The sequence below is a fragment of the Pezoporus occidentalis genome, unplaced genomic scaffold (assembly GCF_034315485.1).
Source record: "Pezoporus occidentalis ecotype Australia unplaced genomic scaffold, CSIRO_AGI_Poc_V1 ctg68, whole genome shotgun sequence".
Lineage (NCBI taxonomy): Eukaryota > Metazoa > Chordata > Aves > Psittaciformes > Psittacidae > Pezoporus > Pezoporus occidentalis.
The window spans coordinates 4113953-4138302 of NW_026916030.1; the positions used below are offsets into that span (position 1 = coordinate 4113953).

General features: G+C 38.1%; 1 protein-coding gene across 9 annotated transcripts in view; it reads left to right on the forward strand.

Moving 5' to 3' along the window:
• Positions 1-24350, forward strand: part of RALGPS1 (Ral GEF with PH domain and SH3 binding motif 1) — a 75316-nt gene that overhangs the window by 38839 nt on the left and 12127 nt on the right. For 7 of the 9 annotated variants that reach the window (XM_062641123.1, XM_062641121.1, XM_062641126.1 and 4 more), the window contains 3 exons: positions 9453-9590; positions 11024-11117; positions 14920-14987. In XM_062641123.1, the coding sequence (XP_062497107.1) occupies positions 9453-9590; positions 11024-11117; positions 14920-14987 (300 nt within the window). Of the gene's footprint in view, positions 1-9452; positions 9591-11023; positions 11118-14919; positions 14988-15229; positions 15453-24350 lie in introns of those variants that run through there. The other 2 variants (XM_062641129.1, XM_062641128.1) reach the window with 2 other exon arrangements.

A 24350-nucleotide genomic window follows, 5' to 3' on the forward strand; every position in this document is an offset into this window, starting at 1 on the left:
TTTTTTAAAGCTGTCTAGATGGCCTGTTCCTGGAAACTTTTATATATGGGTCATGCCAAATTGGGTATGACAAAGCTGGCTGATTTCTTCAGACTGTTGCCATTTTGTCTGTTGGGAAAAATAAAGTTGTGCCAGCTTGATAGGTGACAGGGAGCTTCAGTGGATGTGCCAGTGTCAGTTATCAGAATTGTTTGGGTGACAAGAGGTGTTTGCCCTTTGGAAAAGATTGAAGAGAAAAATGGAATTGGCGTTCTGCTGGAACCAACTGGGAATGCCTTTTCCTTAGATCTGTAATGCTGTGGAGTTCATTGCTTTTGTTAAAGGCTTTAGTCTGAATTATGTGATTTTTCAAAACATTTCATAGTTATTCCATTTGCTTTCCATACTGAGAATCTCAGACATCAGCTTGAATTTAAATCCATGATTGGGGAATAACATCTTGCTAATAGTAGTGTACTAATAGCCAGTTATTTCTGGCTGTGAAAGCTGACAGTTGTCTTCACCAGAGTAATTCAGTCACCAAGGAGTGGGCCAATGTTAGACTTGGCTTTGAGAACTAGTGAAAATACTGTAAAACAGATGGTCATAGAAGTTAACTTTAAGTCAGTGATCGGAAGCTCAGGGGAAACAAAATAGATAAGAATGTGCCAATCTTAAAAACACAAACTTTGAGCAATCAAACTGAGTAATCTTTTTCAGGCAGTACAGTTCAGTTGCGGAATACGTTTGCCAGAAGATCACTTGAAACCAGAAGTTAAAACCAAAACCTGTGTGTGTAGGAATAGCAGGAAAAAGAAAGAGCGAACAGGCAGATTCAAAGAAGAAACATTAAAAAAAATACCACCCAGACTTAAACACAAAAGTGTTTATCCAAGCTCTATCTCAGGAAGTCCCTAAACCACAGCTCACTGCTGACAGGAAGCTACATCTGGAAAACAACTATTGTACCTTTGCCTTTTTCCTATATTCGTTTTCTAAGCACTATCTTCTTTCTGACACTGGCTATGTTTGGGAATGTTTGCATGAATCATTACTGCGGTATTTAATCTTCTGGATTTTTTTCTTGATTGATGAGAAAAGCATTAGGAGAAAAGAAAATGGTACTTTTGAGAAAATGTGATGTGTTCAGAGGAAAAGCTTTTCTAGGAAGCTCCAGGTAGCTTCAGAATTTTTTAGACTGTTTCAGTGAATAAGAGATTGATTTGCACCACTTGGAGGTGATTTTGGGCATAAATTCCTGAAAATAATTCCAGCTGAATTAGTGGTAACTTTTTCTTTCACACACTGGTATCTTACTTTGAAAGTTACTTGGTTTATGCTTTACTTATTTGTCTGGTTTTCTGTGTTAGGCTTTATTGCTACAATGACCAAGGTGGAATTATTAATTGCAGTGATCCATTAGAGTGCGGGTATTCAGGAAACACCATGGGATTGTTTCCTTCTTTTAGTTTTGGCATGCCGAAGGATGAAACACTGATAATACTTTATCTCCTTCATTAAATGTAGACAAGAGAAATGGCTGGAAGTGAGTTTGTTGAGTTAAAGAGGTTTCTTTGGTGTTCCAGTGACTGAGAAGTCTTAGATGTTCAGACTCTCTGGAGTGACCTTTTGGATTAGAATCCTTGCGTCTGGAAAATTTTCTTTTGAGGTCACCACTGTGCTTGAGTAAAGAAGAGCAAAACTTTATATAGATCAGCAACAATCTTAGTTTGCATGGGGCACAACAGGATCGTAAGATGCTCAGCTGAGGATTTGATAACATCAAAAGGGAAGACGGAGTGTCTGTTAGGAATGTTCTATTTTCTCTGAAGCACTTGAAATCAGCTGTCAAATTGAAAAATCAGTTCACTGAAATGGTGTTAACTTTCATTTCCTTGAAAACTTGAGAATTTTTAAGCATGCTGAAACGTCTCTGTAGAAGCACTAGTATTTCCATCCGTCTCTGCCAAGCATTAGTAGAAAATGCTTGTCATACTGACTCACTGTTATATTCTTTGTATTCCTAACAGGGCTGGTGTTAACCATTAGTTCAGTCTACCAATAAATGTGCAGTGGTAGACCTGAGAAACCACGGGAAGGTTAGTGAAGTTTGGAAAGGCTGGTCTACATCTGTAACACTCATAGAAGCCATAACACTGCCGTTAAAAGCATTGGCACTTTTGTTTGTGATGTATTTTCTTTCACAGAAAAACTAATTATTTTCCTTTATTTCTAGGAAAAAAAGCCAACTGTACAGAACAATGTTAAATATGAAAAATGAAATGCAATTTAATGTTTTTTGAGTGCTCTGCCTGAGGTGAATGTTTCAGTGCTGAGCTTTTGATTAAAGAAGGAAATTAGAGTTCTTCTTCTGATTAGCAAATGAAGCTGTTTTGGCTTTGTTCTTAATCCTTGTTCTTAGGACTCAGGACACAAAATAGGTATGATTGAGAAAGAAAAATGTAAGCATTATACAATAATGTTTGTGGGTAGAGCTGTAATAGGGAACAAGCAGTTGTCAGACACTGGGACCAGGGAGAAGACTGATTCTTTCTAAACTCACCCAAATGCCCACAGCTTTCCATTTGCCGACTTTCCCAGTGAAAATAAGTAATTTTTTTTCTGTTTTATATGTCCAGTGAATCTTGAGTAACCTGCCTTGTAAAATTATACTTATTTTCTCCTGTTTATTTCATTTTTAACATATCAACGCTGCAGTATAGCACCTTGTGTAATATACTTTTAAATGCCTCAAAATAATTAAAGGTCTGCGTTTCAGGATGTACAGATGTATGCAGAGTTTTAGGATGGAATGAACAAGGCTGCACAAGTCCAGTGGTTTAGGTCTGTCCTCAACTGTTAAGTGCTCTTGCTCTCAGGCAAGTTCAGTAGTCCTGTGCCAGTCTCTCCAGTCTGACGTCTGTCCTGTACAGAGGTGTACCAGGACTGTGCTGCACTATTCCAGATGTTGTCTCACTGCTGCCAAGGAGATCTAAAACACTCGTCTTTAATCCCTTTTGAAAACGATCTGTATTCTGTTTGGTTGCCACCTCTGTGCATGTAGTAACATTGCATTCTATTGCAGGCAACATTTCCTGCAAACTGCATGTTATAATCTACCTTAACAGTAAAGTTAAATTTGTATTGCTGCTTTCTTAAAAATCACAGATGGTTGGGGAGTTACTTTACTCCTTGTAGGTCAGAGCAGGGATATTTAAACAGTTCATGTATTCAAGCTAAGGCTTGAGTAAGTGCTGCAGCTTCTGAGAAGATAGTGGGATCTGAGCCCTTTCCCTTTTTCTGGTGATGATTATTTCTGTTTCTTCCTTTCGAAGGAGCCAAAAGAAAAAGGGCACTATAGGGCAGTATGGGAGCTGCTCTTCACAGAGGGTGGAATTAAAAATTGCATCAGGGCTGGAGTTCTTTGACTTTTGTTGAATGAACACTTGAATTTAAAGATTCTCATGCCTTTCAGTGTACTTGTTTAGGAATAATGTAGTTGCTCATTACATCCTGTTGAAGCTGTTGCTTGTGAGTGGAACTACTTTTGTACTCATGCATATATTATAATAATGGCAGTGTAGTTTCCATTGGTAATGTTAACCTTTAAAAAAAAGAGGTATTTGCCATTACTGTAATTGTCAGTCTTCCAATACTTGGAGTATTGTCTCTCTAAAAATATATACTGATCTTGTGTTCTGACAGAGGCGTAACAGATTATAACTATTTTAACTAATTGTACAGGATACCATTTGTTGTTTCCAGTTACATTTAGTTGGTGTCTCTGAAGTAAAATAATGTTCAGAATGTTCACTTCAATTTGTGAATAATTTGGGGGTTTCTGTTTGATTAGTAGAGGTGGAGTTATTGTGTATTAGTTACACTATGCATAGGTAACTATGCACTGACACAGCTTTTGAACCCTGAATTAGCGTGAATGATCTCAAAGTTTTATTCCAGTGAATGGTGTTAACACTGAAAACTTACTGAAGTAGCTCTTCCAGTGAATGTCTCAATTTGTGTGTGATCATACTTGAGGAATGCTGGGCCTGTAATAGACTGTGTGTTCCAGAGTAAATATTCCAAAATAGTTTGTCTATGCTTTCCAGGTATAGACAAGCCCAGAGTGGTAACGTGGCGCTCAAGTACTGTTTTCTGGTTCTGAAACCAGAATACAGAAATACAGAAAACTTATCTTTGATTTCATCCTCGTATTGAAGAAATAATCTTGAGAAAGCAGTCGTAGTAGCTGTTTCCCCTCTTAGTAACTTACTGGCAACATCGTTACAGGCATTGCTTTTACCTGTGTTTTAAGAAGACTTTTATGGTGTTATGAGTATTCGCACTCTCACAAGCTGACGATTCGCAGGGGGTAGATGCCAGAGGATGGCAAGAATGCCTGTTGGGGAATTTGGAACTGTATAAGTAAAAATGATACACACCTTTTTAATTGATAAAGTTTTTGTCTTTTTGACTCGGCCTCATTATAGTTCTCCATTTGTGCATGTGTGTGATCCTGATGCCACGCTCTGGGTACCTGACATCCCATAGAAGTGATAAACCTGGTTGTAATCCCACCTTTACTTCCCTGTGAGTGATCCCATTCACTTGGCCACTGCATCAGCAATATATTTTACAAATCACATGTTGTTGCGTTGGCAGAGATTTGTCTTCAGTTGTTTCCAGAGTACGCCAAGTCCTACCAAGGTTAACCAGGATATACATTTGGGTTTGTAGAAAAATTTTCCAGCCCTTAGTCCATGGAAAATATCCAGTCTTCTTGAAACCAGTGATACCACAAAACTGTTGGCGTTGCTGACTGTGAGCTAATCTCCTAAGAATGGTGTCTTTGGTTTTACAGACTGCTGACTGCAGTGATTTGGACTTTTTACCACTTACTTAATTGATAAGTTGCTTTCTTGCTGCCCTCTGCTTTATTTAGTATGATACAAACACTCTACTGTATGTGGGAAAAGGCTTTCATAAATACAGCTGACTACAAATTTGAAACATATTTTTGTCTCTTCTGGTTTTCCTATCAAACCAGTGTCATTATTTAACTTTTTGGGGAAAAGAAGGGAAAATAATTACTTTCCATAGGTTTCCTTCTGTTATGCGTGGCAGTTACTGCGTGTCTTGTAGACAGTGCTTCCTGTACTGAACGAATGCTCTATAATACCCAGACATCCACGTTAGAGAGCAGGATCTGTGCATTCAGGGGCTTCTGGGTTGTGAATATCTTCAGAAAGTGTACGTGATGATCAGTAGGGAACTAAATTTGTGCATTAAAACATTTAACTTCTTTTTTTTTTTCCTCTTACAGAATGTGTTTGTGGTTGTCACAGTAACAGTACGATTTACCAAACAAGTGTGGAAGACTGTTACAAATGTTAAGTAAGAATAACAGATTGGAAGTCCCGAGGCTAATTTGAAATACTTCCACATCAGCTAATTCTGTGTGGCAAAGTAGTGAATGTCTGACTAACAAAAATACCATAGAGCCGTGTTTCCTAACTTGCATTTGCAGAATTGCACTGCAGAGCACTATGCACTAAAGTATATGTAAAGTATACAGTAGGGGTATGCTTTAACCCCTTAATTTTGGGGTTGTTAGCCCTACTATTTCACAGGATAGTTTTAGATCCATTATAAAAAAATAAAAGACAAAAAAGGACACAACTGAGAATGATACGAATTTTCACTCTGTATCTGCAGGTTTTTTTTATGATCAGTTTTGCAACAGTGCATGCTTGTGAGACATTTTTAGGTACTGTAAGTTTTTTATTACACCTTCTGCTTGCAAATTGTCACAGCCCCCCCCCCCCCCCCGACATATTTGAACTTCTGAATTGTTAAGAATACACGGTGCTGCTCCTTCATAGCTGTACATAATTATGTATTTTCTATAATTTAATCCACTTTTGTTAAGTTTTCCCAGTCATAATGTTTATTTTCCTGAGGTCTTTCTGACAGAGCAATTCTGTCTGTCTCCCTGAACTTGTGGGAAGTAGAGGATAACAATAACTTGCCCAGGTCAAAGAAATCTCTGCCAGAACAGAAAATCTGAACCCAAATTTAAAGTAAATGTCACTGTGGTTTAAAGTAGTACCATCCAGCTTTTCCCTCTGGTTCAACTCTGTACATGTGATTTACTTGACTGAAAGTATTCTGTCTTTCATAGCATGTTATGTCAGTCTGTCTCAATGAGGAAGAAATCCCACACCATAGCTGTTAATGAAAATTGTATATGCTTGCACTGAGGTTCATCAGAATTGAGTGAAGCTGAATACTGATTTCGGAAGGCTTGAGATTATCTTTCTTAAGAGTATGTTGTTAGTACCCATCAACTGCAAAGTGTGCTTATTATCTGCATCAGTACTATTTTCTTCTTCAGAAGCCATGAGTATTGCATAAAGAAGTAATAAAAGCAGCTTACCTATGAATGAAGGCACAAGTATTGAGACTTAGATTTGCATCCTGCTGAGCACTGCACTTATCTATAAATACTTTTTCAGTAAAATTTTAGCCTTGGAAGTTGTTGTCTGGAGGATGGAGCCCTCAAACTGTATCATCTGGGTGGTGGTAACTGACATTTCAGGGTCACCTTGTTGTTGTACTTCAGTTTCCCTGTCTTGAAACTGTCAGTACCATTACTGCTTACTTTGAGCTCTGAAATACAAAATTAAGAGCTGGGTATTAGAATTCTTTTTGCCAATTTAAAAACAATCAGTTGCTTTCACACAGTGAGAATTCATTGATAAATTTAGTTTTGGATTATTTGGCCATGCTTTTCCTACTTCTGTGGTGTTATTTCCATGATGCCATAAGGTAACAAATACTGTGTTGTCTGCACACAATATCCAGCTGCAAAATCAGTTCTAGTAACAATGGAGAAAAGTCAGTATCACTGGAAAATGTTTTGTCTGTGGAAGCAGCTGCCCATGAGCTCACCCTCTGGAAAATATCCTGATGGCTTCACATCTTAGAGAGCTTTCTCAGTGCACAGTAGCACAAATGTAAGCCAAGGTTTGAAAAACTAGTACTGTATGTTTTCTTTGGCATATGGCAACCCCAAGCCTTTCCTTTGAGAAGCAGGTCTTAAAGTCTTGCTGAAGGGAAGAATTTCTATTTCTCTGAGCAAAATAAATGTATTCTCATCTATTTCTATTATTGCATCATATATATGGAAGAGTTCAGAATGCCACTGCCCAGGTGAAGGCTGGTAACACTAAGAAAAAGATCAGTAGAAACTAATCCTTCTTGCTTTGAAAGAAGGCAGGAGAGGAACACTCCTGAAAAGGTGTGAGCTTGATGTGAATTTACAGAGAATATGTTTTGCTATATTCCAGCATATTAAGTCTGATTTTTTTATTGGCATCCATCAGTTTGGTTTCTTTCTTCTGCTTTGAGCTGCCTCCATTGGTTGAGCTTCCATTCTGTATGGAGTGCAGAGTGACACAAATCATCATGCACAGGTTATTTTGGGTTGTTTAATTTATACAGAAGCATTAAGTTTAGAGATGCAAAAAGACTGTTTTAGTCATGCTAGAACATAGTTATATTTTGCTGTAAGTTCACTGTGTAAACTGTGATTTCCTCTTAGAATTGCACATCCAGCAGAATCTGATCTGCACCTCATTTTGTCAGTAGAAGTCAAAATATCAAAGACTATACATAAAAGATTTCTACTGTAAATGGTATTACAGTATTCGGGTTGCATCCACTTCATTATTCTTTATCACTACTGGCAATGGCTTTGTGTTTGTGTAAGTTTTGCATGAACTGTTTGCAAACTTGTGTTCAAAGTTATGTGATTATAAATCTAAGTACTTCGTATTTCCTGCAGATTGTGCAGTTACGGGATTTTTTAAATTTGGAAAAGCAAAACCTATGTTAAGAATGGGTGAAGCCACAATTTCTTTCTTGTATTGTCTAGTTTGGGTATCCCTGGCTGTCGCATGGCTCCATGAAGAAGCAAAAGAGCAGCAAGTCTCCTTTATACAGTGATTGCCCTCACTTACTGCAGGGCATCTTTGGCACAAAGTGCCCATGTGGCCAAGGACACACTGAAGATGATGAAGTGTATTGTTACAACTCTACCTCAGCAGACTTTGTTGAGCCACAAAGTACTGTGCATTACAACTTTGTTCCATCCTATGATTGCACCCAAGGTCTGATCAACAGAGAGCATAGCTGGAAGTCCTAAACGGAACTGATTTTACACACACACTCAGAGCCTCTGTACTCCTTAGCTGCACTCATACAATTGAAATACTGAAACTGATGAAAGTATCCTCACAAAAGGCAAGAGTGGTACTCTTCCGCATCTTCATTTAAACACATTCCATTAGCTGCTGAAGTAAATAGATGAGCCTTGCATTATGCTTTCATAGTTGCTTTCATGAGTTTTGCAAGGCTGTGTTGTAGAATTATCTTTCAGTTTTCCAGAGCTGAAACCTAAAACTTTGTATGTAATTACAGTGAAGATCCAGTTTTCTCAAACTTGATGATTGTATATACTTCCCAGTTAGTATTTTCCCCTTCGTTTGTGATTGCTGTCTGACTGTTCTAGGGCTGTAAAAGAAGCTCAGTAAAAATCGAAATAGTTTGTGTGAAACTGAATGGCATGTGTTGATAAAAAGCAGATGGGTACTATGTAAAAGATCTTATACTTTATCATGATTTCAGCCTTAAGGCTGCCTTTTTCTCATAATGTGTAAAGGTAGAAGTACCATACAACATACAAACACTGAATGTAAGTATATTTATGGTGATGAAGATAGCTGACATCTTGCTACACATGACTTCTGTGCCTATAATAGGCTTCCTTACCAACCACATATTTTGTCTCGTCAACTAGTGCTTTGGAAAAGTGCAGCACAAGGAAGAACAATCAGCATCTTTGCGTCTCACTGAGAAATCTGGGCCTAGGCAAATAACTGCCATTCTTTCAATTAAGACATTAAGAAATAAACTCCTTTTCTTTCTGCTTTTTTTAAATCATCACATGATCAAAAGCTAAATATCATCTCCTCGAGCAGTTGCTCCAGCAAATGCAGCCTAGAGCCTCAGCCAGAACATGCAGTAATATCTTCATGTGGTAAATAGTGGTAGTGAAGCTCATGGCCAGAGGCTGTTGTGCTCACTGTCAGTTTCATGCATGCTGCCTGCACTGTCATTAGCAGTTCATAGCAGCTGTCACTTTTCTTTTCTTAGTGTCCTTGATATGGTCCTGCAAAGTACTCATAGCAGACATTAGCCTATAGAATTGCAAAATCTTTTCAAGAGGTGTCACAGAACTCAAGCACTGATTCTGAAGTTTTTTCACCAAGCAAATCCGAAGCTCTCTTTTGTGTGATGGGTCCAGACCACAGTGGGGGTGAATAGTTGCTGGCGGTTCTGTTCATGAAAAATGATTCAGTTATTTGTGGTTGAAACATAGACCAATTGGTTGATTGGTTTGTTTGTTTCAGGAATTTATCTCCTGGATTTAATCTACATTGATTCTGCATATCCTGCTTCAGGCAGCATTATGGAGAATGAACAAAGATCCAATCAAATGAACAATATTCTCCGAATAATAGCTGATCTGCAAGTCTCCTGTAACTATGGTTGGTAAATCTTTTGTATCTGTTAAGGCTTAACTAGAAATTCTGTAGTACAATATTGTGTGGTTTCAGTCCTGTGTAAAGGCAACACAAGAGGCTAACGTTGGTAGAGTTGAACACTAGTAAGTAATGTAGCTTCTCCTGTGCAATTTCAGTCTTACCAGTAAATTAAGCAAATATGCATTTACTCTTAATTGTAAGAGCTATAACAGAAGTTGAGCAGAGTTTACTGCAAAATGTGGACTACAAATGACATATTTTCAAGTACAGCTATTGCATTTGGGTTGTATTCTGTTCCCATCAGAGGCAGTCAGAAACATCTTAATATCTTTCCTTTGCAGTAGGTATGATGTCTTTGGAGCATAGAATGTCTTAGTTTCATTGTTTTATTGTTAGCATACTGATACATTTACAAAATGAAATACAAATACTGCTATCTGCACAACAATTGTAAAATTGTGTGTTAAGCTTTTCCACATATCTCACTTGTTGATGAAGTGAGGAACTTGAGGGGCTGTTCCTTTTTGTTAACAGCATTTTACTCGCAAATTTTCTAGGCTGTTAGTGAAGCCTTATGTCAAGAAATGTGCTGGTTTGGGGCTGTTGATGAATACTCAGAGTGCTGTTGGTGACTTAGCATAACTTTTCTTAGCTTAAACATGAAATAAGTTGGGAAACATTGAGAGCAGCTGCAGAATTGAGTAAGTTCAGAACATTTAAATGCTACAGTTTTGGAGAGTTTTGAATAGGAAAAAAAAGAATTTAGATTGTGAAAAAAAGGAGGTGAGAAATCACTTGTGTATGCTTAAGTATTCAGTTCTTGTCCTTTGCTGTCAGCTTGGGTGTGATACTGTATTCAAAGGGACTAGCCATAATAGTGTATGATTCTGAATAGCTTGATTATTCAGCTATCATGTTCTTACTATGAGTTTCATTTTGTCTGAATACTTGGACAAAGAAACCTCATTATGTCACTAATCCTTCCTTTTTACAGTTTTGGTGGCTTTCTGTATTGCTGTACATTAATTTTTAGTGCTTTTGTTGAAATGAGAATGAAAATTAAAGCATGGCCTTGAAGAAATAATATTCTGGAATAATAGGTGCCTTTTAAAAGAGTTGTCTTTCAGAGAGGATATGTTAGATACTACAAGGCGTGTTCCTGTCCTAGTTCCTGACTAGATGTCAAGGGATTTTCCTGTCATTCTGAACTTAGTGTCTTTGTTTCTTGGTATTCAGCATTCTAATTTTTTTAAGTCTCTTCATGTTTCTGCCTGATTTATTATTTAGGAATGTTTAAAATCTCAGTTTCCATTAAGATAACCATAAGAACTAGGAAAAAAAAAAACAAACAAAACCCCAAACAAAAAAGCCCAACGTGAAAGAATGAGGAATTTTGGGTGACATTAATGTTCATCTTCTGTTTGAACACTCCACAGATCATCTTACAACACTGCCCCATGTGCAAAAGTATTTGAAGTCTGTTCGTTACATTGAAGAACTTCAGAAGTTCGTAGAAGATGATAATTATAAGTAAGTACTGTTCTTTTCTTCAGATTTTGTGGAATTTAATGGAAAGATCACTTGGCTATTAGTTTGATTTAAAGTGGAACAGAAAGTCATTGGCTGAAGGTAGTTCACTGTGAAAGATCATGCTTGACTATGGTTTGTGCTTTTGTGGCTGGTTGATCACAGATACTGAGCATAGTGATGTTTCTGTAGGAAATTTATTTGGAAAAAAGAATGTGTTTGACTTTTTTTTCATAGCAAAATTTATCTACTTCATGGAATTGGAATTTGTGCCAGAGTACCAATGATAGAATACGTATGTTTTCCCTTTTCTCAGCCTCCAGACATTGTATGTGCTCACAAATAGAGATGCATTGTGCAACAGATGCATATTGAACGTTAGCATCATGCACAGCTTTTTGAAAAGCTCAGGCAATCCATGACTTCGTTAAGAGTAGTCTGAGATTTAAATCTCAGTATTAATATTTAACAGTCATTATTTACTAATTTCCCAGAAAATTCTATGCTTCATTAAAATCATGAACATACAGAAAAACTATAGTAGTGATGTAGTGAAGAACTGTGGTTAGTAAAGGCTTTACAGCCCTTGGATTGGGTTCAAGAAAGTGATCATGTTGCTTAATGTGGTTTTTAGATGGAGTTTCCTGATGATGCATCAATGTTAACACTATATATACAACAGCTTTCATGAACTGTAATATCTTAAGAAAAATAGATTAAACAAGTGGTTTCTGTGAGTATATGATACTGTAACAGAATACTTTGAAGAACTACAAGTCATGAGTAATTCCAGCTTAAATCTGAAAATCATTTTAACTTTAGCTGCAGCCTTGCTGATAATGCTGGAAGGTATTTGGTGTATCTTAAAGATTTAGTACAACTTCTTCTGCTTTAGTTATTTCTGAGACTATTTCAGTCAAATTTAGGAGTTTTCTTTCTAGGCTTTACTGTGGCAAGGAAAATCTGGACTGATCTCACAAGAGATATTAAAAAGAGGGAAATATTTGATTCTTAGCATAGTGAAGTTGCTGCAGTTTATGTACATTGGAAAAGTTTGACCTTTTTCTGCCACCTTTGTTTCATCAGAATAAAGCTTTAAATTAAAGTCTATTCATCAAAACTGCACACAACTGCCCTGAAGGAGAACTCTGATGCCTCTTCCATCTTTGTATTTGTGCAGAAGTTTTTGAATTTTATTTTGAATATTTGATTTCACATTTTCCTCTCAGTTTTCCCTAGTAGGTCTTCAGTTTTATAGCATTTTCTGGTCCCATGCCAGAAGAAACTGTAAGCCTTAAAAAGGCAAAGACTTCTAAGTTCTTATAGTGGAAAAGAATCTCGTCTTTCTTTCTCTTTAAAGTGACCACTCTTTTTGAGCCAGGGACAGCATTAGTGTGCTCTGAAGAGATGGATGCTTGACCTTTGGCAGAGAGAACTATCTCAGTACCAGGCTGTCAGGGAGAGAAGCTTAGATAGTTGCCCTAAAATGTATTGGCAGGATCCCAACACACATTTTGCCAAATGAGAACCTCAGTTGCACTGAAAAGGGAAATTTGGCAGCCACTTTATATAAACAAGCTCTTCTCCACAATTTTTGTGCCAGTCCAATTGCTCGCTTTAGGTTTGTGCTTGTCAGCAAGTAGGAACACTCCAGAAAATCCCTGACAATGATGTCATAACCTAAAAATAATAGGTCTTTTTTGCTCAGCCTATACGCTGTTCTCTGCAGAAGCTGAGAAATTACAACTTTTGCTGGTTACAAGACTAAGGGAGAAAAACCAGGACCCAAATCATCAAGATTCCTTCCAGCTATATCCAAAATGTATTGCTAATCTTTGTTATCTCAGGGCATTACTGGTACCAGATGCAGAGGTAGCCTTCATAGGTACCAGATGCAGCTGCTGCAGGATCTTCTTCCTCCTTCAGGGGTGTAAGACAGTGCTTGTCCCCAGGTGTGCAGTTTTCTCCTTAGCTAGGCAGCACTGTGTTAGCCTGAGATTTCTAGTGTTCCAGCGGCCATATAGATTCATAGAATGGTTTAGGTTGGAAAGGACCTTAAGATCATCAAGTTCCAACCCCCCTGCCATGGGCAGGGACACCTCACACTCGAGCTATTGATCAATAGCTATAGTTGTGACTTGGCTGCTCTTCCACAGTTCATTCTTGGGGACAGTGAAGCTTCCAGAAGCTGTTGGACCTACTGTTTAAGTGCTACATAGGCAGCTGAAAATGTTCAAGATACATCAGACCCATTCTGCTTCATACACAAATGCTGGTCAGAAATGCTCTGAGTGACAGCTTTGAGGCTTGAACTGCTTTACTGCAACTTAAGTCTTGTCTCAGAAAAGACGAGTAAGTTTTGTTCAGCCTCCTCATGGAGCAGCTAAATTTCTTCTTCATGTAAGGCTATTCCCTGTCTTCTTTTACTTGCCTAATATTAGGAGAATTATGTAAAAGTAGCTTCACTATCCTAGAAGTAGTTCCATCCTGTGCTGGAGAGAATCCTTCCATGAAATAGAACTGTGTTCAAGACTGGGTGCATATTTCATTTTCTGCATATGAGGTGAGGTGGGAGCAGAGCATGCGTGTACACGCATGGAACTTGTGCTGCTCAGTGGAAAATGCAGTGTCAGAGGAATTGCAAAAATGAATTTGGGTGGTGGCAAACAAGCCAAGGCTGGTTGAGACTGTACTGACTGTCAGTATCTCTTTGGAATGAAAATGTTTCCTATTGTTTCCAGCCCTCTGGGTGTGAGAGTGAACAGGAGAGAAGGTGGTCGAGGGGTGACATCTCCTTGTCAGAATATATTCCCTTTTCTCACAGTTTATTGTCAATAGTTTGTTAAATGTGTCACCATGAGTATTTTATGTTTAACATCATTCAAATTTAGGCTCATATTTATTTCTTATTCTTTTAACACATCCTGTGTTTTCTTATGTTGAATAGTTAGATTACATTTTCAGAGGAGTGCATTACAAACCACATCACTGTAAAAGGGAGAAGCTATTTGCTTACATTGACTGAATTGCAGTTGTATCTTTTTGCTATGGGCTTATTAGAAAAATGTTTCCACAGTGACCAAATAAATTGTGGCTGTTGCCACAGGGGACTAGTAAAACTGAATAACGTCTTTGATAACAACATAAGGAAAGAACATCAGAGATGAGTTCTTCAAAGCTGGCAGAAACTGCAACATGCAGTTACCACATGTGGGGACGGATAAGTAACAGCTCCCTTGTACAGACAGAAACAGAAGAAAGAAATAAGTATTTGTGGAACAGTGACAGGTTCGGGGGAGAAGGGTTGTTTGCTGCTGGTTAGAGAACAACTGTTACATGAAACAAGTTGAAATGAGTGTTCTGTTTTGCATAAACTTTGGTTTTGAAATGCTGTCTCAGGTTGTTGTCATCCATCCCATCCCGCTCTTGTGCATGTCTTTAGTACAAAAGGCTTTCACTGATGTTTTTATCCAGCAGAGTACTGCAGTCTGTAGCTTGAAACCTTCACAACTCTGCGTGCGTAATGCTGTGCAATGACAGCAGTTATTTCCTTTGGGTTTAAGCCTATTCCATTAAAGTTTACTTAACATTGTGGCTCTCCACAATTTTTTTTGTCAAACTGGTACAGAACAAAGAACCTATAAATGTCAAGAGTGTGTAAACATGAGAGGTGGCAAAAGTCATATGCACTGGAAGATCAAGATGTGTTGGAGTGCTGAGAAGGCAACGAGTGCATCATAAAAAACACAGTGAAGCAGGGTAGCTTATAATATTATAACTTTCATTTAATTATCTTCTTTTCCAGATTGTCATTAAGAATTGAGCCAGGTAACAGCTCTCCTCGACTCGTTTCTTCCAAAGAAGATCTTGCAGGTATAGAACATCATTTGAAACTTTGATTTTTCATTACAGAAATCCTTCACTGAAGTATATGGCTAATCCCATTTTATGTCAGAGGGATTTTGGAGGAATGAATCAGTTACGAGTAGTTTAATTTGCAGAGTTTGTAGAGGAGGGATATATTGTTATTTGCCTTTCTGGAAATCGGGTTTACCTGGATGGCAAAGAGGAGTGGTTTTAAGATGATTTATTGTTAGCTTTCACATTTTTAATAGGTAGCATAAAAATCTATTGGACTTTCCTCTGCTGAGATTAGAAACCTAGGGAAAACAAGTAAGGATAAAGGAATCAAGTTCTCAGGAAAAAGGAATAAAATCTATAGAAATAAGAATTTGGAAGAAAACATTTCTTCAGGAAGGCACTCTTCCCTTCCCCCTCAATGCTCAATTTTATTAATTGCTGTGTAAAGTACAAGGAAGTCGTTCACAGGAGGAAGCGTTTTTTAACTAGGTAAGTTCAAAAGGAGTTCTTAATTAACACTTTCTTTGTACAGACATGTGTATTGGGTCCGGCTGGGATGGAGTTAAGTTGTCTTTGTGGCTAGAAAGGTGTTGATAAGGCACCGGTGTTTTGGCTGCTGCTGAGCAGTGCTCGAAGCATCAAGGCTCTCTCTCCAAAACCAGCCCCCTGCAAAAGGCCAGAAGGCTGGGGGTGGGCAAGAGGTTAAGAGGGGACAGTCAGGACAGCTGACCCAGGCTGGCCAAAGAGATGTTCCATACGTTGTGCACAGCAATAAAAGCTGAGAGAATTGAGGGTTGCAGGGGGAGCATTCAATATTAAGGCATTTGTCTTCCACGTGAACCCCTGCGAGTGCTGAGGTCCTTCATTCCAGCCAGTGGCTGGACATTATCTGCTGATGGGAAGAGGAGGATAAATTATTTTTGTTTTCCTTTGTTTCCATGTGCAGCTTTTGCTTTTCTTTGTTAAACTGCCTTTATGTCAATCCACAAGAGTTTTTTTTGATCTTGTTTTCTCCCCCCATCATGCAGAGGAGGGGGAGTGATGGAGCAGCTTAGTGGGCATGTGGAAGCCAGTAAGATCAACCCTCCACATCATGTAATTGATTTTGCTCTTGTGAGGATTTGCTTTTTCATACTTGAAACTTAAAACTAAGTCATTGCCTCTCATATGATTGTATTTTCCATACGTAAAGCATATGAGTGGACTTTTCTGTTTTCTGGCTTTCGCTTCATATTGCTCATGTTTAAATACTTTACACTAGGGTTTTGGTGTTAAGATTTTATTAGGATGATGGTGGAAATTTTAATATTGGTTGTAGCAGCATAGTATGTGATAATCACCAGTACTCTGTAATTCTTAGTCAAGGGCTCAGACACTATTAGAGCTGTAATGGAAGGCAACTAGAAATACAGTTCCAAAGTTGGAAACAAGAACTGTGAAACTCTCCTGGCTTTATACTGCAATGAGCTCACCTGGTGTACACAAATACTGATCAGCCCAATGTTCTGTGGTACCTACTCAATTGACTATGTGGTCATATGGTATCTGGCAGTATTAGGAGAGGATGAACTTTCCCCTCAGAATCCGCAGTGTCCCTGTTTGCTCCATAAGGCTGCTTTATTCAGAGTGAGAATTAATACAATGACTAGAAACCAAGTCTTGAGTCATCCTTCTTGCTCCATCCATCTATTAGTATTTCCTTTGGAAGCTTGACACGCTTCTGGACTGATGTACTTCTTGCTCAGCTAGGGAGTTCTCACGTATTGCCAGTTGGGCAGTGAATGCCACCAGCTTTTTGTAATACCCACGGGAATGTTTCAGTGACCTGTACCTATGTGGTTGCAAAAATGCAACTAAAGGGAATCCGGTGTACTTCATTGAAAAAAACAATTAATTCCTGGAGAAGTTCAGTTAAAGTAAATTGGCATGAATTCAAATTGAAGTTTAACTAAGCATGAAGGCAATAATTTATTGTTTATTTCACAGCATTAATAAAAAGAAATATAGACATATGTTAGTCTTGAATAATTCTGAGCTAAAATGCCCAACTATCAGTAATGAGATACTTGACCGTGCAGGATTAAAACTAGCACATTTGAAAGTAGGTGAGTCAACTTTATTTGGATTCAGGTTGGAGTTTGAGATTATTTCCATTTTAGCCATTGTGTACTAGCAGTAAATCCTTTGCAGTCAGCAAACTATAATGGTAAGAGATGATCTCAAAATAATTTAGGCAGTAATTTAATGTTCCACTCAATAGTTTAAGGCATATGAGTCTCAATATAATGATCTTAAGGTAAAATAAAGGTTCTTGGCTCAGAAGGGCAGTCACCAGTTCAGTTCTCCCGACAGTCAAAAAATTATTAGGTTACTAATGGCAGTGTAGTGTCTAGTTGAGTTCAGCGTGTGACGTACTACCTTCTGTAGGTGGTCATGTGTTTCCAAATATGGACAAAAAGCTTGATATCACTGGTAATAATTCCAAAAGCCATAATGGACTTAAGTGCAGGGAATAGTGTCTTTTTCATGTCCTAAAGTATAACTACTTATGTTGATGATGGAAATGATTTTTTCTTCCCAGCTTTGTGACTTTATTTTCTATCCAGCTTCGGTTTTCTCTCTTTCAAAAGATGATTAACAGTTTTACTTTATCCAGGGACATCATAGGTTTCTTTTTTTTTTCCCCTTAAAGTATCTTTATGAATGTGAGGCTCAATAAGAACAGTTCAATCCTTCAATATTTCTATTTGCAAAGTACTGGAGAAAACCATGTGTCCATTTTCCACTTTGGTTGCCAACTGGTTTTCCAGTAAATTCAAACAGGAGACAGACATCTGATTAAAATGAATGTCTCACAACAAGCTATGTTTTGTATATTAGTGGCTAAGATGGTCTCCTTTAATTACTGATTGCATATATAATTGTGAATAGTGCTTTCAAGGGGAGATTTCATGCCTTCCATAACGCTGCAGAGATTCTTGTCTCCTGCAAGCAGCCTTTAAAATGGAGCTTTAAGCAGTTTCATTGAATGCTTTCAGGAACTGTGTGATTCACACAACTTCCTTGGCAGCAGCTTAAGTCTGTTCATTCTGCCTTGCTATGGTTTGAGAGAGAGAGGGAGAATGTAGCTGGAGAGCTTATAGTATGCTAACTGTTCACAGTTTCCAGTTGAATTAGCTGTAAAAGACATCTGTGTTCCTGCGGTGTTGGCTAGAAGGTGCCCAGCATTTATGGTACAGCTATTAAGCAGATTGTTTTGGAAGGTATAACTCAATACATTTTCCCAGAACAAAGGAAAAGATTTAATGTTCTATATGGTAAATAAGTTAACCTTCTAAGCAACTAGCTAAGTCTAGCTCAGTACAGAAAAATTTATGCATGTTCTTTACCATCTTAATGTTGTTTAGCAAAGTTCAAGGCTTGGTGCTGATCAGAGTATAGAAAACAGTTACTTGTTCTTTGAAATATACCATGTTTATCCTTCTTGGAAAGCAATATAAAAAGATTCAATAATGTTAAAATCATTACCATATCCAGAAAATTATATCTAATACTAAGTGACTCAAAGACTGGTCTTTATGATTCTGTGATTTGTAATGAACCCCTTCATTACAGTTAGCATTTAGCAGTCATTTTTAGCAGCCAGGCCTCAGCTGTGGGCAGCCCTTATTTTGGGGGGGTTGTTCTGCAATTGTCAGGGACAGACCTTCACCCCCTCCTGGTTTTTCTTTTTTTCCCCCAAGTAGGTCCTGGTGTAATTCTTAAGAGGAGAATAATGATCCCAGAGGTTTTATGTTACCACCTTACCAGGAGTCTGGAATAATTAATCTGAAACAGGTGTATTCTCTGTTCGGTTGTTGGGGTAAAATCCAGCCCATTGTGCTGAGTGCCTTCAGCTTTGAGAGCTGCTAAAGAACTTTCAACATATATTTTCATTACTTAGAAGCAGTCGATACATCAGATGTAAAGTATGTGATATGTAGGAGTTAAAAAATGGGGAAGATGTGGAAGCAGAAGGAAGGTGTTTGCACATCTGTAACCCTTGGAAGCAGGTATCGTGTACACCAGTGACGTCTGTACAGCACTCCCAGCATTTCAGAATAAAAAAAAAAAGCCCTACACCGTCATTTTCCATGTAAACACCAAGTCTGACATTTAGTTTTGCCATTTGTTTTAGTGGTTGCTTTGGCAACTAATAAATAGTTTGTGCTAAGTGCTTTAGCAGCCAATCAGTCTGTGGAAATGAGAATTGTCTAATCCTTCTGCAAGTGCTTGCTTATTGCTTTGTGTGCATAGTGTCTGCTTTTCTTACACTGCACTTAAGGCAGAAATGGAAGAACATGAGTTTTCTTCACAAAAGTTTACAACCCATCCAGAAAACTTTGCTCTTTAGTTTCAAACTTGCACTCTTTCCCAATCTCTTCCTCTGTGATACTTTCCCTACAAATTTTTACAACTCCATTGAGTATTTTTGAAAGAAATTAATACCAGACAAACGTGTGGGATTCACATGTTGTTATCAACCACTAAATCCAGCCAGAATTAGTGTGCTGTGGGCTTTTTTTGATTAACAGACCAAAGCCTCACAAAAACTGTAGAACATTTTGTCAAAGCGAATACAGAGTTTTTGAGAAGAGAATGATCATGCTCGTTTTTTCACTTTATCACTCTCTGTTACTTTCTGTGACTTCCTTACCAAACAAGCCTCTCTAATGTCCTAGTTTACCGATGCTTATTTTAACTATGAGGCTATTAACTCCGTCAGAACGTTAAAAATGTATAAAACTGCCTGAGGATAAGTGGCTTTCCTGCTCTGTGGTTTGTTGGGGTTTTTTTTTGGAGGGTGGGGGAAATTGTCTGTTTCTTGAGAGCAGTCACCTGAAATAATTTTTGCAAAAATCTATTTTTTTGATGGTTGGGTAATGTATTTTGTTGAAGCCAAACATGAGCATTTTCTTTGCAGCTATGCTCTCCCAGTGGGTATGTCTTCACTGCCAATGTGGATGTCATCCAAGCTCATGCACTACCCTGCAGATCCAGCTGCAAGAAATTCAATTTTAGCTGAAGTGTAAGTCAGGGTTTTGCACATTCCACTGGTGCAGTATCAGTAACACAAATGCTGGCAATTAGAGATTCCATAAATCCATAAAAGGGAAGAAAAAATATAAGTGCATATGCTCATGTAATTGATATTTCTCTTTCTCGTAATGTGTAATGTCTGTCAATAACAACAACGGCTGACGCACATCACTGTTTATTCCCTCACTGCAAACCAGGCTTTTGGAATTAAACTTTAAGTTAGTATATTTTGTTAATCCAAATTTGAACATAAAGCAAAGACTGCGTCAAAGGAGATCACACTGGCCTCGGCCAAGCTGTTGTTGTTACAGATTTGAGGATATATACAGAGACAGTAAGGTCTATAAAGGAATATCTTCTGAAAAATTGCCTAGTAAGTGTATTCTGGAGTCTTGTAAACATAAAATAGGTTCTAAAAATTAGAACCTGGTAGTAAAGCGAAGCAAGCGAATACAACGTGCTGCAGGTCTTGCTCAGTCTCATTTTTTGTTCACTTGTTTAAGAACTTTGGGGTGGGAGGTCACTTGCACAAGAAGTATCAATTAAGTTTGAGGAAGGAAGGAAATGTCCATGCCATGGCTTTTTTGGATTACTAAATAAAGAAGTTTGTTATTAGACTTCTTTAAGCTGCTTGTTTAAAAAAGCAAACCTGCACACTTCACCTGATAATCCACTAAAGGCTTTAATAAAGGAAAGACCATTGAGAAGTAGAAGGGAATGGAGGAAACATAACAAGCTGTAGCTGGTTAAGTGGAAGATAGAAATTAAATGGAGAATGATTTGAAGAAAAATGTAAACAGCAGGATGTTCTTTACACACAAGTAGAAGGCACTTGGAAAAATTGTGGTTCATCTGGGCTGTCAGTGAAAGAAAAACAGAGCAGGAAAGGACAGTGCAGCAAAGCCAGACAGATTCTGAAATCTACTGAATGTTTTCCTAGATTTAATGTACTCTTCTTAGATGCAGAACTGAAAAGAGAATGAGGATTTATGGAAGGTTAAAAATACAAAGTCCAAAATGAAACAGTGAATTAATCTCTTTCTTCTTATGGTATTTCTAGAATTAGAAATTCTTGATTGCCAAAGTAGACAGACTGGTATTCTATAGTATTCTAGTATTCTATACCAAGGATTGTCCTTGGGTAAAAAGCAATAATGCATTGCAAAATAAGGTTTCCAAATTGCTTTTTATAAATGTATCTATACCTTTTGCTGTTACGTAGCATAGAGGTGGAGGTTAGAATAGGACACTTAATTACAGCAACGGGGTCATGTGGCAGAAACACAAACCCTATTTACGTTCCCCTACCTCCCTGAGGAGGGTATGGGAAATAGTTCATGGTCCTTTTGAAACAAACAAAAATAATTAATTAAAAAAGAATGCTTTCACTGAATAACCAAAATCATGGTCCTGACCCCTGCCGCAAAAGGCTTTTGCATACTGCTTCCAAAGAGAGCAGGCAGGCTCCAATGTTGCTGAGCAAAACACACCTTTCTTTTCTTTTCTTGAGGGGAGTAGGGGGTTGACTTCTGGAGGACTTGGGGGAGCATGGGGGGGGTGCAGCCAAAGACTGATTCTTGTTCTTAAGTTTGCCCTTGTCTGAGAAGCATCCAGAACAAATATGTGCTTGCATTTTGTATGCATTCATAGGCTTTAGTTGAATTGTAAAGCAGTACTCTAAACATTAAACTATGCTTTTACAATAGCCATCATTCCAGATTTATTTGTTTTGCATCATTCTTGATTCTGTGCACAAAATTCTTGGTAAGTTCTTTATTGTGTGTTTTGTAAGTAGGCCTTTCTGTTTGAAAGATTTAATTATCACCCACTGACTTTGGTTACAATGGCAACAGAACAGTAAAACTTTACAGCGAAGATTTAACTGGAGAGTCTGTGGCTTGGAATGCCTTTATTAAGTTTTAGAAACAGAGCTGGTAAGCATCAGCCTTACTTCTTAGCTGCTCACCAAAAAATAGTAAAAACTTGAGACTGTTTTACCTTCCTGAAAAATCACTCTGTGTTTCAGCATAGAATATGCATCTCGTGCTCAGTTTTTTCTTTGGGTGCCTTGTATTGGTTTATTGATAGGTTTTAGTGTAGAAAAATTGTGAACTGTAACTCCTTCACCCTGTTGCTTTTTATAAAAGCTCTGGAGACTGTAAATGTTCACATGTTCTACTGGAGGATTGCAAAAGTAACATTCATTTATAACATTTGAAGGATTATTCATGGAAAAATTATGCAAAGGAAAAAACAGTGAGATCCTTTGGGATATGTGTAAACTTTTCCAAATGTTCCTGCCACAGATCTCTGAACAGCACTCAGCTCGCTCTGATGAAGTTGTCTCACGTTCCCTAATGCAAACAAATCTTTAATAATGTTTTAATATTTTTATACATTATTTTTGTGCATGTCAGCATAGTCTTGAAAATGATGCTGAGAAATAATGAAAACCAAACTAACCCTTGTTCATGCCAGCTGACTGGAAAATCCTGCTAAGAGTGCTTTGTCTCCATGAAAGGCAAAATAACAGAATAGCAATCATGGTAACAGTATGCACTAGGAGTGGAGCCAGGAGAGTAAAGAGGAGAGTTAGCAGTAGCAGATGACTTCACTTATTGGAAAAAAAGGGGCAAAATAACTCAATCTCAAATGAATTTAAATATTGGAATTTTGTTATCAGCGGTATCAAGCGTAGCTTCCCCAGCTAATTGCTCAGCAGTCTGGTATGTCCATAAGTATCTCACCACTTACCCTCTTTGGCATCCTTCTTGGCACAGGCTCTCTTATCTCTTACCCCTTTACAGAAATTAGGTCATCTCCCCTGAGCCCCATAACTCATGCTGACACCCTCAGCACCCCGGGCTTCTTGCTGAACTGAGTGTGCCCTGCAGCACAGGTCCTGTCTAATGAGAGCTCTGAACTTCACAGTTCTTCATGGACATCTGACAGCAGTGCAGATGCAAAGACTTTGTAAAGGTTCTAAGCTCAGATTCCTTTTCCCTTACTACAGGCTTAACAGAGCAAACTAGCACAGGGTTAACAGAGGCAAGCTGTACATGTTCCCTTCTCTTGCCTTGGAGATGTGGAAGATACTGAACTACATACAAAATGGCTACTCCAGACAGAGTAATACCAGCATCGCTGATATTTCTGTCTTATCCCACAAAGCATTCTGTTTCCTCCCGTTATCTTCATTAAAGACATGTAACTAGGAATTAGAATAAGTCCGTTACCTTCTTTCACAGGACTGATGCAAGTAATTGTAATCATGATATATCACAAGGGTGCCATGCTGGAACTGTTGGCTTAAGTTGTAAGGCTCCAATACCTATTTCCACAAATTCTGTCAGCCTTGACATGTGTCACCTTAGCCAGGCAGAATTTTAACCTGAAGTCTGAATATGTAGTCTTACTTTCTGAGATACACAGATATGCTTTTATTGGTAGACATCAAATTAATTGAACAGCCCTACTGCTTTCAGCTCTGTGACTCTCCATGGTGACAAACCTTTAAACTATTATGTATTAGAAAATTTAACAGTTATTTTTACATGTGGCATGTCTGCGTGAAAAAGCACTGCACCATACTGGTACTCATTTAGGGCTGTGCCTCGAGATTGCTACTCTTTCACAGGCTGTACTTTCAACAGTCTGTTAAACATAATGTTTCAGTAGCTCTCTGTGAACTATGTCATCCACTTAGAAGAACTTAATATAAATCAGGATTTAATACTGGCACCAGAGAGACAGAGCTGAATGACACAACAGGAAGCAATAGAAAACTGAACAAATCTTGCCGCCAAATTAAGGGACAAGCAGTGATTTAATGTGTTGCAAGGTGTGATGGTAACTTTGAAGTGGCCACATTAACACTGAAGTTTATGCTGAGTTTCAGACTAAACTCTTGCTGATACATGCTCATAATTTTCAGGAAAACTCTATTTCAGCTGCCACTATCTTCATCCTGGGTCTCAGTTCCAATATATTTTAAGCTTCTTAGCAGGTAGTAAACACCTCAGTAGTCCTAAGTATTTTACTGTTCACAAGTTGAAAAATACCTGATGGAAAGGCACTACTTTTTATATTCTAACTTGCGCTTTGCCTCCACAGCAGAAGAGGAAGGTGAACCCTATTTTCTCTTGAGAAAAAGCTTCCAGTATTGTCTTACAGCCCACATCCAACAAAATTTCAGGGTTTGAAAATGAAGCAGAGAACTGTACTCAGCCCTCTTCCAAACTGCCAGGCGTATGGTTCTGGTTGAGTCTCTGGACCAAGTAATGCTTTTAAACTGCG